We start from the raw sequence: 17,085 nt of genomic DNA on the forward strand, positions 1-17,085 counted from the left end.
TCCACCCGTCTCGGTCTCCCAAAGTGCTGGGATTACAGGCTTGAGCCACCGCGACCAGCTTTACCAAACTTTTTAAATTTAAAAATTCTAAAAAAAAAAAAAAAATTCTGCTGTTTCAACATCTTTGAGCCAGTTTCATAATTATTTCAGGAATACATTTATTCATGAGTAAATATGATTTTAGGAATATTAACAGTTCCTACCAACACTTAATTATGAAAATATCACAAAATCTTGGACTGATACTAGATTTCTAAAAAGGGTCAATTACCTAATTTCAAAGGAAGATAATTTTGCTCTACACAAATTAGCCTAGTTTGAAATCAAAGCAAATAACCCTCAACAGTAATTGGCCCAATTCTTATTATTTAGAAGTTGAGGGTAATGAATGTCTAATGGTTTTAAAATATTAAATAGTTACAACACTTCCCAGAAAGCGAATGCTCATTTTCTTTCCCATGTCTCTACTCTAAACAGGGTATTTTTTTTTTTGTTTTGGTTTCGCTTTGTTTTGTTTTTGCCTCACCTCCCAATACCATAACAGGTAAAGGTCAAGGAACCTAAAATATCTGCAAGCACTTACACTTAAGTGTAACTATTTGAATTCATTTTCACTCCCATATTTAACCTATAATTTTACTAAATGGAAAAATGAATACTAATGCTAAAATTGTTTGTTCTCAAATATTATTACAACTTTACATTTTATTATACTTCAAACAGTAGTTATGGGAAAAAAGAAAAATCATTACATACTAATTTGTAGTGCTTTTTCCAAGCCTTCATAATAACACCAATTTTCTGCATTCCGATCAATCAAGTTTTTGAACACTTCACTGGCTTCTTTTAATCTTCCCAATTTCAACAGTATTTCCCCTGAAATTAAGTTTAAAGACATATTCATTTTAAACATTAAATATCTATCTGACCCCAGGGACTTCACGAAGCATTATCAATGAAGAGATCGTTAAAAAGACAGAACTCTGTATGCTTCCCCTTTGGACGTGTAGCAGTTTATGCAACTAATAAGCATAGCTTGCCTTCAGAAGTGAACTTTCATTTTTGGCTCCCTCTTACACTCCAAACACATATGTAGGACATTAATTTGTTAGTAAAAAAACTTTTGCATTACACACATATCATACCCTTTGAAATAACTAGACACACACAAACACATCAAAATTAGACTGGCAAGTAATTCTAGTGAAACATTCCTATCTTCCTACTAGAAGATTTGAATATATCTTTCCTATCAGTTCATATATTAATTCTCCACTCAATTCTCATTGTTTCAAGATCACTAAAACTGGAGAAGTTTAACTCAGTGAAATTATAACACTAAACACCTCTTTATAACAGGAAACCACACAAGCCATGTTCATGTACAGGTTAGCTGAGTGGGTCGGTAAAAGGTCAAATCCTTTTACTAAGCCACACAAATTAGGAGGAGGTGTGGAGAATGAGGACCCAGACCTCTCTAATACAATGGAAACACACCTAATCTAAGATAAAGGGGAGAGTCTCAAAAAAGAACACACCCCAGCTTCCTGCCCTCAAAGATTATTCATTCCCCAAACAATCTATTTCAAACAACCTTTTAAAATGTCTTCAAGTCATACTATTTCTCCTTTCATCATGTTGGAGGAGGCAGTACATTATAGCAGGTTTTATGTCCTATTATTTTACTATTTTTATATATCACTCAAACTCTACAATTAGACTGAACTAGGAATAATTACCAACTCCACCACTAACTAGCTTTGTGACAGGGAGAAAAGTGGGTAGTTAGCACATTGCCTGTCACATAATGAATACATACAAATATCTGCTACTGAAAACTTTAAATATGCCCAATTCCTCCACGATTATCTTCTGGCCAATTTTTACCCTGCTTATCCTAGATATAATAAGACAACAGCATATTTTTCATTTTCAAAAAACATCTGTTATTTGCTACTACCATGAAGCAAAGGAATGCACAGGACAAATATATATATGTATATACACACACACCTACATATTCATAAATAAGCGGAAATCTCCAACTTTTAAAGCTTTTTAAAGGATCGTAAAAAGTTAATGACCACAAAGAAAACTGTGTGAATATCAAAGGTCTCTGGACCTGCAAAGTTCAGTGAAAATTGAAAAATAATACCATGATCTGTCTCTGTAAATAATACAAAGCATGAGCTATGTATTCAAATTAATGGCCCCCAAATTACCCTCACTAGCAATATAAGGATAAATGTGACTACAGGCAATGCGCAGATTTATTTTTGTTTTTTGAGACAAGGTCTTGCTCTGTCATCCAGGCTGAAGTGCTAGTGGCACAATCACAGCTCACTGCTGCCTCAACCTCCCAGGCTCAAGCAATCCTCCCTTCTCAGTCTCCCAAGTAGCTGGGACCACAGGCATGAACCACCACACCCAGATAATTTTTTAATTTTTTGTAGAGATAGAGTTTCACTATGTTGCCCAGGTTGGTCTTGAAATCCTGCACCTCAAGCAATCCTCCCGCCTCAGCCTCCCAGTGTTGGGATTACAAGTATGAACCACCATTCATGGCCTATACTAACTGGAATTAATTTCACTGTACCATATTTACTTTTCAAAAAATGCATTCCCTATTTGTTTTTATTTTTAAGATTAAATAAACTAACCTAACTGCATTCCCTATTTTTTTTTAAGATTAAATAATCTAACTTATGGATTATATTGAATGCATTTCCTATTGATGCTACAGGACAAATATCAAGAAAGAGAAACAGCAACCCAAGGGAGTTAAGATTTAATCAGGAAACGACAATAATATTTCAGAAAGGAAAAATAATTGCCTTTTTTCCTCTTTGCTCCCATCAATAAGTAATGGAACAAGATAGAAATCAGAATATTTGATTATTTACCCATATTTTTATCAATAACTTTTAAAAGTGTCATTAATATTGGTATTAATATTAATTACAATAAAAAATAAATCACTCCTGTGCTATACATTAACCAGAAAGAGTATACTGGTTAAAAGTAAGAAGCTCATGAAAAGGCATGGGAAAAAGAGCATATATTACTAAGTGAAAGAAGCCAATCCTTCTCAGGCAAGAAATGATCTGGCAAAAATAAAACCAATCTGAAAAGGCTACATACTGTATGATTGCAACTATATGACATTTTGGAAATGGCAAAACTATGCAGAGGCTTGCCAGGGGTTTGCAGGAGTGAGGGATGGAAAGGTGAAACAAAGGATGTTTAGGGCAGTGAAACTACTTTGTATAATACTATAGTGGTGAATACATGTCATTATACATTTGTCAAAACCCATAAAGTGTGACAGTGGGAAAGGCTGTGGGTATACAGGGATATATGGCAACTCTCTGTACCTTTTTCTAGATTTTACTGTGACTCTAAAACTGTCCTGAAAATGTCTGTTTTTTAGAAAAAAGTAAGGGCTCTGAAGTCAGAAGGATGTGTTGATGTGCTTAGACACTATAACTCTACCACTTAAAAAGCTGGATGACTTTGGGCAAGTCCTTAACCTCTCTAAGCCTCAGTCTCTTCCACTATAAAATGGGGTTGATAAATAGTATACATCTTAAAAGCGCTAAAAAATTAAATGAAATAAAGCGGTGTAAGCAATTACCATACTCAAATAGAAGAAGAGTTTTAAAATATATATTAGCTATTATTTTTATTAAGCTTCAGACTTCAGAGGTCCTACAACTGTATGAAACTTTAGTTCTAAACTATTATTTTAGCTGGACAATTTAATACAATATTGCTCAGGTAAAGAGAACTAATGAGCAAAGCTTTGTGAAAATTTTTTTTGACCCTCTGTTGATGAATGCTGTTAAAACTATAGGGATCCTGTCTTCATAATTAGCTCATGATGAAAATAAATGACCTTTGTGTTTATGATGATCCCAGTATCATCAATTATGGTTCTCACTGTATTTAATTAACTATATATGGATATACAGAGATACAAATTCAATATGAAGGCAGAATAATATACCGCTTAAGGGAATGAAATCTGGATTCAAATCCAGCACTCTCCAGTTTACTAAACTGTATGACTTGAGGTTAGTCAATCTCTCAGTTCCTCAGTTCCCCTCATCTCCAAAATAGATACAATAACTACAACATAGGGTTGTTATGAGGATTAAACTAGTTAATAATGGCTTAATAATAAAGTGTTTGGAACCTTGCCAGATACATAACAAGTGTCATGTAAGACTTAGGAGAGAATAAAATATGCAGCTTTTTGTTTTCTGTTTGAGGCCATTAAAAAAAGGGAAGCCAACTTACCTTTAATTTCTTCCACCAAAAGTTTATCACATATTTGTTTCTCATATGTTTCTATATGTTCCAAAGATTCCTGAAATAGATCTGCCTCTCTCATCACTTGATTCTGGTATAGTATCAGTTCACTATATTCATAATCTATTTTGTTTGGAGGAACCTGAAAAAAAAATGACCAAATTACTTTATTTGTATAATTATATAAAGCAGTTACAGACCTTTAATTAAACTGTCTTCTCAGGAGAGTCATTCACACAAACAAGAAGGCAACTCACAAGCAGATACAAACAGAAGAGTGATTAACAGCACCAAAAATGAATGCATTATTTAAAACAAATAATGGGGTGGGACTTCTGTCTACCCCAAGTGATACAGGTCAACAAATCCTACATACAAATATAAAAATGGTTGAAATACTACAGAATCTACAAAAAAAAAAAAAAACCTACTAGAATTAATAAAAGTGTTTAGCAAGGTCACAGAATAAAAGATCAATGAAGAAAAATCAATTACAGGTATACCTTGGAGATACTGTGGGCTTGGTTCCATACCACCACAATGAAGTGAGTGACACAATTTTATGGTTTCCCAGTGCATGTTAAGTTCCATTGGCCGGGCACGGTGGTGCACGGCTGTAACCTCAGGTCTTTGGGAGGCTGAGGTGGGTGGATTACCTGAGGTCAGGAATTCAAGACCAACCTGGCCAACGTGGTGAAACCGCGTCTCTACTAAAATACAAAATTAGCCTGGTGTGGTGCCGCATGCCTGTAATCCCAGCTACTCAAGAAGCCGAGGCAGAAGAATCGCTTAAGCCCAGAGGTGGAGGTTGCAGTGAGCTAAGATCGTGCCACTGCATTCCAGCCTGGGCAACAAGAGTGAAACTCAGCCTCAAAATAAAAACTAAACTAAAAAAGTTTTATTAACACTATACTATAGTCTATTAAGCATGCAGCAGCAGTATGTCTTAAAAAAACAACGTTGCCAGGCACAGTGGTACACCCGTAGGCCCAGCGATCCTCCTGCCTCATGCCTCAGTCTCTGGAGAAGTCCTAGCTAGGATTTCAAGTCCTAGTCGTAGCCTAAGAGTTCAAGACTGTAGTGCATAGCCACAGCACTTCTGCTTTGGCAACACAGTCAGACCTTGTCTCAAAAAAAAAGTAAAGAAAAGAAAATAGAAATTGGCCAGGCACAGTGGCTCACACCTGTAATCCCAGCACTTTGGGAGGCCGAGACAGGTGGATCACGAGGTCAGGAGTTCGAGACCAGCCTGGGCAACATGGCAAGACCTCGTCTCTTAAAAAACAAAACAAAACGAAACAAAACAAAACAGAAGAAAAATCCTACATTTTAACTGTTTCCAATTATGTAAAAAAGTTTTCCAGTTTTCCATAGGTCTCAAATACTTCAATTCACATTTGAGGGCAGGGACAATTAAGAAGTCAACTACTCCGTTTGTGAAGGTAGAAGAAAACATTAAAATTCTTACTTGCTGAGTTTGTCTAAACTCTTCCAACAGTTTTAAGGCCATATCATAATCTTTCAGCAAATGGTATGCAATAGCATATCCAATCCACGAAGCACGCTGTGTGGGGCGCAACTGAAGAAGCTGGTATCTTGTCTCCTAAAAAAATACGTTTTAACTTGCTAAACATTCTCATTATTTCATTAGTTTTAAGAAAACAATCTAACCTTTAACACATTTCTAATGAACTACATCAACAAAGATCAGTTTCAGCATAAAATAGAAGTACTTTTTATGTTTCTCACCTAAATTACTAAAGTTCTAGAATATCCTGTAATAGTCACTGTGAGGCTGTCACTGAAACATCTTTGGGGCCCACACCTTTGGACTGCCTTATTAAATTACCTTTAAATAATGAATTTTTTTTTTTTTTTTTTTTGGTAACTAAACATTCTGTAAGAAGACTAAGATGGTTTTTTATTAAACTACATTTTGCTACTTACAAAACTATTATATGAATTACATGTATTTACAGTGTAAATACATTGTAATAATTGGCCAGATACAGGACAGACACAGCCAGGGGAAACACCCAAACATTTGACTATCCCTTATTTTTACTGTTGCATCTCTGTCATTCCCAAATCCTTTATTAAAGTGTAGGTCAGTATTATTTTCTCTGCCAACTCTTGGCGTTACCCGGGGCAAATGCAAAACTAATGTGTATCACCCATCCCACAATCTATCCTCTAAGTCCCAAGATTTTCTAATCTTTAATGATTTTCTCCTCCACTCCACTCAGAGGCCCACTCCCACAGCCATACCCTAGAAGTTACTGCCACCCAGAAATCATAAATTTAGGTATCTCACTCTCTACCCACAGCTCCCATGCTGCCAACACTATCATTTGGTGACATTCCTACCCTTGTTCTTTGACACCACCAGCATCTATACTTCCTGGGTCCTTCACACTTTCACCATCAGCTCTCCTTTTTTTCTTTTAGAGACAGAGTCTCCCTATGTTGCCCAGGCTGGACTAAACTCCTGACCTCAAGCGATCCTCCTACATCAGCCTCTCAAGTAGCCAGGACTAAGACATATAATACCAGGCCTAGCTCTCTTTCAACTTAATTTATTTCACAATCCACTTTAGCAACCACTGTTTGGCCAATATTCTTAATTTCTATGCCTCATTCCTAAAGATAACTGATTTTAACTCCAACTGCATCTAAGCTGCTAAGCACAGCTGAAGAAAAAAATACACACTTTGAAGAGTGGTGCCATTATTATTACTAAGTTCAGCAGAGCCCTTAAAGTGGCTGCAAAAATCTAGGCATGGGGTATGAGGGCTTATATGGCAAAAATCTAGGCATGGGGTACGAGGGCAAAAGAAGTGTATAAATAATGTATTTAAAGAAAACTGTTAGAACCCAGTGGCCTCCTTCTCGTAAGAAAGTAAGAGAATTCCATGTTGGACATAGTGATTCTAGGATACTAAGTGGAATAAGCACATGGAGAAGTCCAGGAGAGAGTTGAAAATGCAAATCTGAAGAGGTCTGAACTACAGAAAGACTGATATATGGTAACCCTTCTAACATTTTAAAAATATCTACTAACCAATAATTTTTAAAAGCTACTTTTATGTTTAGGTTTCAATTATAAAAGCCCTATTAGTTTACCAAATTTGTAAACATCAAACCTACAAATAATCTAGTATAGCAGCTGCACACAGAAATTCCGGTTAAACTAGGCATAGTGGCTCATGCCTATAATCCCAGCACTTTGGGAGGCTGAGGTGGGAAAATCACTGGAGCCTAGGAGTTCAAGACTAGTCTGGGTAACATAGCAAGACACTTTTCTCTTTTTAAAAATATTTAGGACCGGGCGCGGTGGCCTCAAGCCTGTAATCCAGCACTTTTGGGAGGGCCTGAGACGGGCGTCATCACGAGGTCAGGAGATTCGAAGACCCAGTCCTGGCTAACAATGGTGAAACCCCGCTCTACTAAAAAATAACAAAAAAAAACTAGCGCGCGGCGAGATGGGGCGGGCGGCCTGTAGTCCCCAGCTACTCGGGAGGCCTGAGGCCAGGAGATGCGTAAACCACGGGAGGCGGAGCTTGCAAGTGAGCCTGAGATCCGGCACCTGCACTCCAGCCTGGGCGACAGGCGATGACTCTCTCAAAAAAAAAAAAAAAAAAAAAATTAATGAATTGAAAATGTTTTAAAACCAGTTTTGTTTTGTTTTTTGAGAAAAAGTCTTGCTCTGTTGTCCACGCTGGAGTGCAGTGGCACAACCATGGCTCACTGGAGTCTCAACTCTTAGGTTCAAGGGATCCTCCTGCCTCAACCTCCTGGGTAGCTGGGACTGCAGGTGTGAACTACCATGCCCGGCTAATTTTCTTATTTGTAGAGACGGAGTCTGGCCTATGTTGCTCAGGCTGGTTTCTAACTCCTAATCTCAAGCGATCCTCCCACCTCAATCTCCCAAACTGCTGGGATTACAGGCGTGCACCACCGAACCCCACCAGTTATTCTTTTTTGATACTCAAGTAAAAAGTGCCATAACTATGACTGAGGAGGAAGGTCCCAAGTGACATACAACTTCTAATGAACAATCAAATCTATGTGTTCTTGGCTTATGCTCACCTCATTCTGAATTCACATGCTCTTAAACTATATCTACTGTAAAGTCACATACATTTAAGAATGAAGTACTTACTCGGTAACCTTCAAGGTCTCTCATTTGGATCTGTAACAGTGAGAGATCCCTCAAAATTTGCAGGTTATCTTTATCTAATTTGAGGGCATTTCGGTAACATTTTATAGCTTCATCATATTTCTTATCAGAACGCTGCAACAGTCCATATACATGCCAACCTATTAAGTTAAGGAAACAAAGACACACACAGACACTAGAATACACTATGCTACATATCTAATATAAAACTTACATTAAGGAAATGGTATTTTGCCTGGGATTTGTTTCAGAATGATCTGGGGTCTGGGAAAGGGGAATAGTGAGGGGAAGTTAAAGACGAAACCAGATCAGGCTTGGTTGATAATTGTCAAATGGTTGAAGCTGGGTAATAGCCACATGGGGAGGGCGTCATTATTCTGTTCTCTCTACTTGTGTACATGTTTGAAATTTTCTGTAATATTTTAAGTAACCTTAAAGAATTCTCGGCAAAAATTCTTCACATTTTCTACTCTCTATCCCATCACTTTCCTACCCCAGCAACCTCAACATTCACCTATTCTTCATCATGATGTGTTGAAACAGAATATATACAAAAACTGCAACTACCTTTTGAAACAAATTTACAGTCAACCAATTCTAAAGTAACGTGTAACTATCACCTAATTCCCTAGTTTATATTAAAGGCCACAAAAAATAAGTTTTATTTCTTATAAATTAAAGTCTTAGCATATCTTGGAGTCAAAAGCCCCACAAAACTATCATACTTACATGCCCTTCTCTTCACTCTGGGGTAAGCACTGGGATAAAGAAATAAGTATTTAGTAATTTGAGAAGACCCTAAGCTAAATATGTGAAAACACTACTGAGATTATTTGTGTTCAATACCAGTACGTGGCTAAGTAAATTAAATGTAACAAATTAAAATGCAAGGGCAATATGTGAAAAAAAAATGCAGATAAACATATAGATAAGTAAAACAAATGAAAGTCAATTTCAATGATCCATCCTTTAAAAAAAAAATTCTTTTGGCCGGGCACAGTGGCTCATGCCTGTAATCCCGGCACTTCGGGAGGCTGAGGAGGGTGGATCACCTGGGGTCAGGAGTTCGAGACCAGCCTGACCAACATGGCAAAAACCCATCTCTACTAAAAATACAAGTAGCTGGGCATGGTGGTGCACACCTGTAGTCCCAGCTACTTGGGAGGCTGAGGTTAGAGAATCGCTTGAACCCAGGAGGCAGAAGTTGCAGTGAGCCAACATCATGCCACTGTGCTCTAGCCTGGGTAACAGAGTGAGACTCCTTCCCCAACCAAAAAAAAAATTTTTTTTTTTACACACTGGGATATTGCCCAAAGAAAAACACAATTCTTTTTTTTTGTTTGTTTGTTTGGTATTTTTTGAGACGGAGTCTCGCTCTGTCGCCCAGGCTGGAGTGCAGTGGCCGGACCTCAGCTCACTGCAAGCTCCGCCTCCCGGGTTCACGCCATTCTCCTGCCTCAGCCTCCAGAGTAGCTGGGACTACAGGCGCCCACCACCTCGCCCGGCTAGTTTTTTGTATTTTTTTAGTGGAGACGGGGTTTCTACAAATTAAGTAACAGCTATGTCTCCGTGTTAACAGAAACCAAGCTGAAGAACCAATATCATACTTAATATTAAGTAAAATCTGTTTTAAAGTAAGTTTTTCTTCTAAAATGTCTAGAAGAAAGTTTAAGACACACAAATTTTAACATACAATTAACTAAAAGTCAGTATTTGGAGTAATAGGAAAGTATCATCCAGTTAACTATGCTTAAGAAAAAAACGGGTTTCAAGTCACATACAATTATCAAAGTAACTTTTCTCCAACACTAAGCACAACAGAAGTAAACACATTTTATAGAGATTTCCTTTAAAATACTCCAATAAAAAAACACAGGGTAGGGAACAAATGAAACTAATATTGGAGGAGGGGCACAAGCAAAAACAAAACTAATATTACAAAATGTTGATAATGATTATAGTTGAGTAATGGATACACAGAGTTCATTAAATTCTCTCTTCTACGTATGTTTGGAATTTTCATAGTACAAATTTAATTTGAATTAGGAAAAAACTAGTTAAAACAAACTATTTACTGCAAAAGGATACAGACATGACTCTTGACATCATTACGAAGTCCTTTACGAACAAATTCATAAGCTTCTTCTTTTTTTCCTAAACAGTTCAGTGTTAATCCTTTCATAGCCAAAGTCTCTGAAAAATAATTTTTAAACTCTATTTACAAATGACAAAAAATGATTATCTTAATAGTACTTTAATAGTTGAGATCTGAAGGATTACTACGGCTCCAATTCATCTTTTTAATCTCACAGTCTGAACTTCCCTCCAAGTAGAAAAAATAAAACTACATTTAAACAGCTACTTAAAGCTTAGCAGCCGAAGTCCTTCTCTGAAATTCCATAGTTTCAGAGTTGCTAAAATGGTTTCTGCCCTTCACAAGACTCTGTAAAAGTGGTTGATATTATTCTGCTGAAAAAATTAACAAAGCAGGCCAGGCGCAATGGCTCACACCTATAATCCCAGCACTTTGGGAGGCTGAGGCGGGTGGATCACCTGAGGTCAGGAGTTCGAGACCGGCCTGGCCAACATAGCAAAACCCCGTCTCTAACAAAAATTAGCCAGGCATGGTGGCACACGCCTGTAATCCTAGCTACTGGGGAGGCTGAGGCAGGAGAATTGCTTGAACCCAGGAGGCAGAGGTTGCAGTGAGTCAATATTGTGCTACTGCACTCCAGCCTGGGCGACAAGAGTGAGACTCTGTCTAAAAAAAATAAAATAAAATAAAAATAAAAATTAACAAAGCAGACATGACTCTTACAGAATTAGATCTACCATAGCAGTTCCACAGCTCTTACCTAAGGTCAATTCTAATCAATCTGATTTACAACCACACAAAAACACTCAATCTACCTTAATAAAGACATATACATAATTTAAACCTCACTTTATTCAATATTGGAACAGACTTCATTTTTGATAGCAAGTTTGTTCCAACAAATTCCACTTAGGCTAATTACATCAGTTCACATTTCAAGACCACAACACTGGATGATGGTAGTGGCAACAAAAAATATGTAAGGAAGTTAATAAAAGATGGTTCAGAATGAAATAATTCTCTGAATTATCCACAAGAAGGGAATTACGCAAGAAGAATGATTTTCAAACTGATTTCTGCAGACTCTATGGTATTCAGAACATGGTGATCCTGTGGTCCAAACCCCCCTCCACCACCTTTTATCTGTTTCACATATTGAACTTTCCCACAGGCTCCATTTGGACAAAGGTTCCACAGCTAAAGAGCCTGAAAACAAGCTTTAGAATTAATTCTATGAAACGAAGATTTCTTTCCAATTCCTTCAAAGAATCTTTTAAATGGTGTTAGAAAAGTGAGCAAGGTCAGTCTATTTTCCCAATAAGATGATCTCAATCATTACCCAAGTCTGATACTGAGTAACCTCAACCAGCATTGCTATGCTACAGGATCGTAACTTTCATGTCTATCCTGATCCATCCTTTTAACACTGGCTATTACTGAAAAAGGATACAACAAGAAAATACAAACTTTATTAACACCAGTGTTAGAAAAACAACTCAAAATATGCAATCTAATGGTAAATTAGTAATATCATATGTAAATGTCAGCACATACTAAAAAAAAAAAACACATCTACCAAAGAATAAAGTGCAGGTGACCATATCTTCATACTTCTATATTGCAAATTTTGTCCTAATTTTACACACAGGAAACCAAGGTATAAACTTAAAATTCTATTCAAAGTAATAAAGGAAATCAGGTCCATAAACATATTGATACATACTTTCTCCAATTTTTCCCCAATAGATAAACCAACCATCCTAATCTTATCCTTAAGTACATATACTTAAAGATAATACCGGTAATCTAGAAGACTCATATAAAGCATTAAAAAAATGCTGAACATTTGTGCACTCTAATAGAGAATGGCAAGGCCTTGGAATCTGGGAAATATTCTTCTTTCACTGTTAATCCCTGGTTTTAGAATTTGATTTCCCTAAAGCAATCTTTCACATGAGTCAATACCTCCATGTTCAGCAAATTTTGGGTTCGACAGAATCATCTTGCAAAACTTGAGGCCATTTTTGTACTGCTTCTGTTCATAACATTTCTGTAAAGAAATATGAACAAAAGTTATTTTATCAAATGAATACACAACGGGGCAACTTTTCATGGCATCATATATTCTAAATTCAAGATCCAAAATTAGGTCTAAAACGTGATGGAAAGGACATCACTTACAAACATGCAGTGTACTTTTGTTACCTATTCTTGTCAAATTGTTCTAAAATCTACATATTTTCATTTTTATAAAAGACCATGAAAAAAAGACATTTAAAAAACAGGAAATGTGGCTGAGCAAGGTGGTTCACGCCTGTAATCCCAGCACTTTGGGAGGCCAAAGTGGGTGGATCGCTTGAGCGCAGGAGTTCAAGACCAACCTGGCCAACATGGTGAAACCCTGTCTCTACTAAAAATACAAAAATCAGCTGGGCATGGTGGCATGCACCTGTAATCCTAGCTACTCAGGAGGCTGAGGCAGTAGAATTGCTTGCACACGGGAGGCAGAGGTTGCAGTGAGCAGAGATCACGCCACTGCACTCCAGCCTAGGCGACACGACGAGACTCTGTCTCAAAAAAAAAAAATTACAAAAATTAGCCAGACGTGGTGGCGCACGCCTGCAATCCCAGCTACTTGGGTGGCTGAGGCAGGAGAACTGCTTGAACTCAGGAGCTGGAGGCTGCAGTGAGCCTAGATCATGCCACTGCACTCCAGCCTGGGCAACTGAGTGAGACCCTGTCTCAAAACAACCAGAAAAAAAAATGGCAATTCAATCAATACTGCCACAGAATTTTTTAAATTTTGTTTCCCTTTCCTAGTACACAGAATTTTTTAATTTGAAATAATTCCAATGCTTCGGGAGGCCAAGGCAAGAGGACTGCTTGAGCCCAGGAGTTCAACACCAGCCTGGGGAACAAAGCAAGACCTCATCTCTACAAACAAATTAAAAATTACTCAGGCATAGTGGTGCACATCTGTGGTCCTACAACTTGGGAGGCTGAGATGGGAGGATCACTTGAGCCCATGAGGTTGAGGTTGCAGTAAGGCACGATTGTGCCACTGCACTTAGTCTGGACAGTAGAGCAAGACACTATCTCAAAAAAAAAACATTTAAGCAAAAACATGTGGCAACAGAAAAATACCAGAAACTGCACTAAAAGCCTCTGCTACTGCAAGAATGAAACCAAAGTGCGTGCGTACGTGCATGCACACACACGCACATACAAATACTACCACTTATTGAGCAGCTATTAAATGTCTGTATAAAATTTGTAATCTCTTAATACCAATTATTTAAGGTAGGTGTCATTACTTCCACTTCAGAGATGTGGAAACTGAAACTCCAGAGTTCAAAAACTTGTTTATAAGTGGCTCAGCTTAGCTGCAAATTCTGGTCTTACTCCAAAGACCATCATTAGTCCAATGCAAGGATAAGCAACATCTTTATTCCTGAATGCCACCAGCCAGGGTACGCAATTAACATCTCTCCCTGGCAGTCACTGATGCGGAGAACACCCCATTGCTTTCTACTCTTCCCTGGCTTAAGTTGTTCAGTCACACTGGGTGTTACATTACTCAACATGCCAAGCTTATCCCCACCTCAGGCCTCCTACACTTGTGTTCCTTACGCCTGAAATGCTTTCCTAGATCTTCCCATGGATGGTTCCTCATTATCATCTAAGTCTCACATGTCCCCTACTCGCCCACTTTATCAAATACTCCCATCCTCCTTCCTTCCCCAACATACTCTCTACCATATTACTCTATTTTCCACACAGTGCTATCATTTCCTGAAATCTTATTTTGCTATTATTTAGTGTCTGTCTTCCCCACCATCATATAATGGATCCTTAGAACAATGATCTCACCTATCTTTATTTATTTTTTAGAGACAGTCTCGCTCTGTTGCCCAGGCTGGTGTGCAGAGACACAATCACCATAACCTCAAACTGCGAGCTCAAGTGATCCTCCCACCTCAGCCTCCTGAGTGAGCAGGAAGGACTACAGGTGTGTGTCATCACGCCTGGCTAATTTTTTTTTTTTTTTTCTTGGTAGAGATGAAGTCTCGCTATGTTGTTATGTTGTTCTTTTGTTCCTGGGCTCAAGTGATCCTAGCTCTCACCTCAGCCTCCCAAAGTGCTGGCTGGGATTACAGGCGTGAGCCACTGCGCCAGCCTCAGCCTATTTTAAGTACTGCTGCATTGCCATGGCTAAACAAGTAAGAAACTGCTCCATAAATACAGCCTACTAAGTTCAAAGCAAAATGCCACTAGCAATGGATGAGACCGTTATTAAGCCCTGCAGCAGGGGCTGGATGTGGAAGGAATCAGAAGTCTTCACAGAAAAAAAGTTTATATTGAGGCCTCTTGACAGCCTCTGGGGAAGGGAACTAGGTGGTTCTGGGATAAGGATAGGAGAGAAACCTAAATTTTGAATGATGTGAATATACCACCTATTCCAAAAATATTTTAAAATAAAAAATAACAATCTGAGTTTGACTACAAGAGTCTGTCTCACACATATAAGAAAAAAACAAGTGGAAGGAACTACTGAGAAAGACAAAGAGAAATACTAGTTTTTCTAACTTACCAAGTGATCTGAAAATAATAATCATACTGCCAATAACAGTAATAATAGTTAACACCTACTGGAAGCATTTACTATACGTCCAGACACTGTTCTTATTTTTTTCCTTCATCCCATGACAGCTTATTTACTCTTTATTTAAATCCCAGGAAAGCCTATGAGATGCAATGATGTCCCCATTTAGATAGAGAATCTGAGGCACAGTTACACAGTTTATATAACTATTAAGTGCCAGAGCCACAAGTCTTAACCAGGTAGTCTGGCCCCAGAGTCCAAGCACTCAGGTAAAGAAGACAAGTCTACCTGTAATCTCAGCTACTCAGGAGGCTGAGACATGAGAATCGCTTGAATCTGGGAGGCAGAGGTTGCAGTGAGCTGAGATCTTGCCACTGCACTCCAGCCTGAGCGACAGAGCGATACGCTCTTGCAAAAAAAAAAAAAAAGACAAATCTACATTCACTCAGCAACCATTATATATACTAAGCAGAAACGATAGATTCTAGTCTCAATTTTGCTAATACTCAGAGAACCTTAGCCACTTGGTCATTTACCATCCTTACGTTTGTCTCTTCCTAAAACAGGGCATGGAATAGCTCCAAAATTCAACGAACTGCAATGCTAATCAATATCCAGTCTGGGGAATAAGACATACAGATATAAGCCACGTGGAACATGTAAAAAAAAAAAAAACCAGCCGGTCAGTTTGTGTGGATGTGTTTAAGTTTTTTCAATAGAAAATGTTTACTGTTGGTGGCAAAGCACTTTAACCCACTAAACTTTAAAGATAATTTTATTATAGAGATTTCTGTTTGCTATGGAATTTGTTGTAGCCAAATTTTACCCACATTTATTGCAATTGTGAAATGATAAAATCACCCACTTATGCAGAATCCTCCTAAATTCATGCAACCTTGTCAGAAACATTACATACTTAGATTTAAAAATGTTTAGCTTGGCTGGGCACAGTAGCTCACATCTGTAATCCCAGCAATCTGGGAGGCTGAGGTGGGATGATCGCTTGAAGCCAGGAGTTCGACAGTAGCCTGGCCAACAAACCGAGACTTCCATCTCAAAATAATTGATTTTTTTTAGTGGTTACCATTTCCCAATTTATCTGGAGATAAACTTTACCTTTTTTGTATATGAGAATAACAAGTAATGTAACGTTTTCCTTATGACACTGATCCATGATTTGAACTACAAAAAATTCATATAGAGAGAAAAGAAGTGCTGTCATCTTTAAAGTATGATGCCAAATGTCCTGAAATCCAACTAGCGATTTATAAATGATATTCTCATTAATGTTTCAGATTCCCGGGGCAAAAAAAAATTAAAAATAAAAATAAATAAGTTACTTCTCCAATTCCATGCTGTGTAAAATAAGAGGGCATGAAAAAAGGTAAAATTAAAAAATACAAAGCCCAATGAAGCAACCTGCCACATGCTTTAATTACTCATATTTTTAATGTTCTCACACTTGTCTCTTATTGGTTCAAAACTAAGAACCATATAATGTTTAAAACTTTTATCCCACCTACTATGTATCTTAACATTCTGAAGAGTTAAGTGTGAAGTTCCTATCGGCTTGAAACAGAATGTATGTATTATCTGCCGCTGTTAATACTTAATATTACTCTAAAATCAGTATTTTACTTACAGTAAAGTTACGCAACAACTAACAGCCATATAGCCAACTCAGCTTTCAATAAATTCACCTTTAAACCTAAATGCATGTTTAGCAAATAAAAGCTTTTTTTCCGGTGAAAAGATAAACTAGAAAAGACAGTTACCTACTAACAATATTAGTTTAAAACCTAGGGTAGCCAGAGGATACTGAGGAAAGCAAAGGCATGCTGCCTCTTCTTGGAAGAACAGAACCTGGAAAGCCACCAAGGACGCTGGCACACAGCC

The 17,085-nt window shown here is 37.7% G+C and overlaps 1 protein-coding gene across 4 annotated transcripts in view; it reads right to left on the bottom strand.

Annotated features, from left to right (window-relative positions):
- The window catches only part of NAA16 (N-alpha-acetyltransferase 16, NatA auxiliary subunit), a 74,815-nt gene that overhangs the window by 56,414 nt on the left and 1,316 nt on the right, over positions 1-17,085 (bottom strand). For all 4 annotated transcript variants that reach the window (XR_001881131.1, XR_001881132.1, XM_017850205.1 and 1 more), the window contains exons 2-7: positions 12,552-12,636; positions 10,580-10,684; positions 8,474-8,631; positions 5,780-5,914; positions 4,300-4,453; positions 757-876 (exon numbers count right to left, since the gene is read on the bottom strand). Coding sequence is in view for 2 of the 4 variants with exons in the window: in XM_017850205.1 (XP_017705694.1) it covers positions 757-876; positions 4,300-4,453; positions 5,780-5,914; positions 8,474-8,631; positions 10,580-10,684; positions 12,552-12,636 (757 nt within the window). In the remaining 2 variants the exon portion in view is untranslated. The remainder of the gene's footprint in view (positions 1-756; positions 877-4,299; positions 4,454-5,779; positions 5,915-8,473; positions 8,632-10,579; positions 10,685-12,551; positions 12,637-17,085) is intronic.

This window comes from Rhinopithecus bieti, unplaced genomic scaffold (genome assembly GCF_001698545.2).
Source record: "Rhinopithecus bieti isolate Rb0 unplaced genomic scaffold, ASM169854v2 scaffold_32955, whole genome shotgun sequence".
Lineage (NCBI taxonomy): Eukaryota > Metazoa > Chordata > Mammalia > Primates > Cercopithecidae > Rhinopithecus > Rhinopithecus bieti.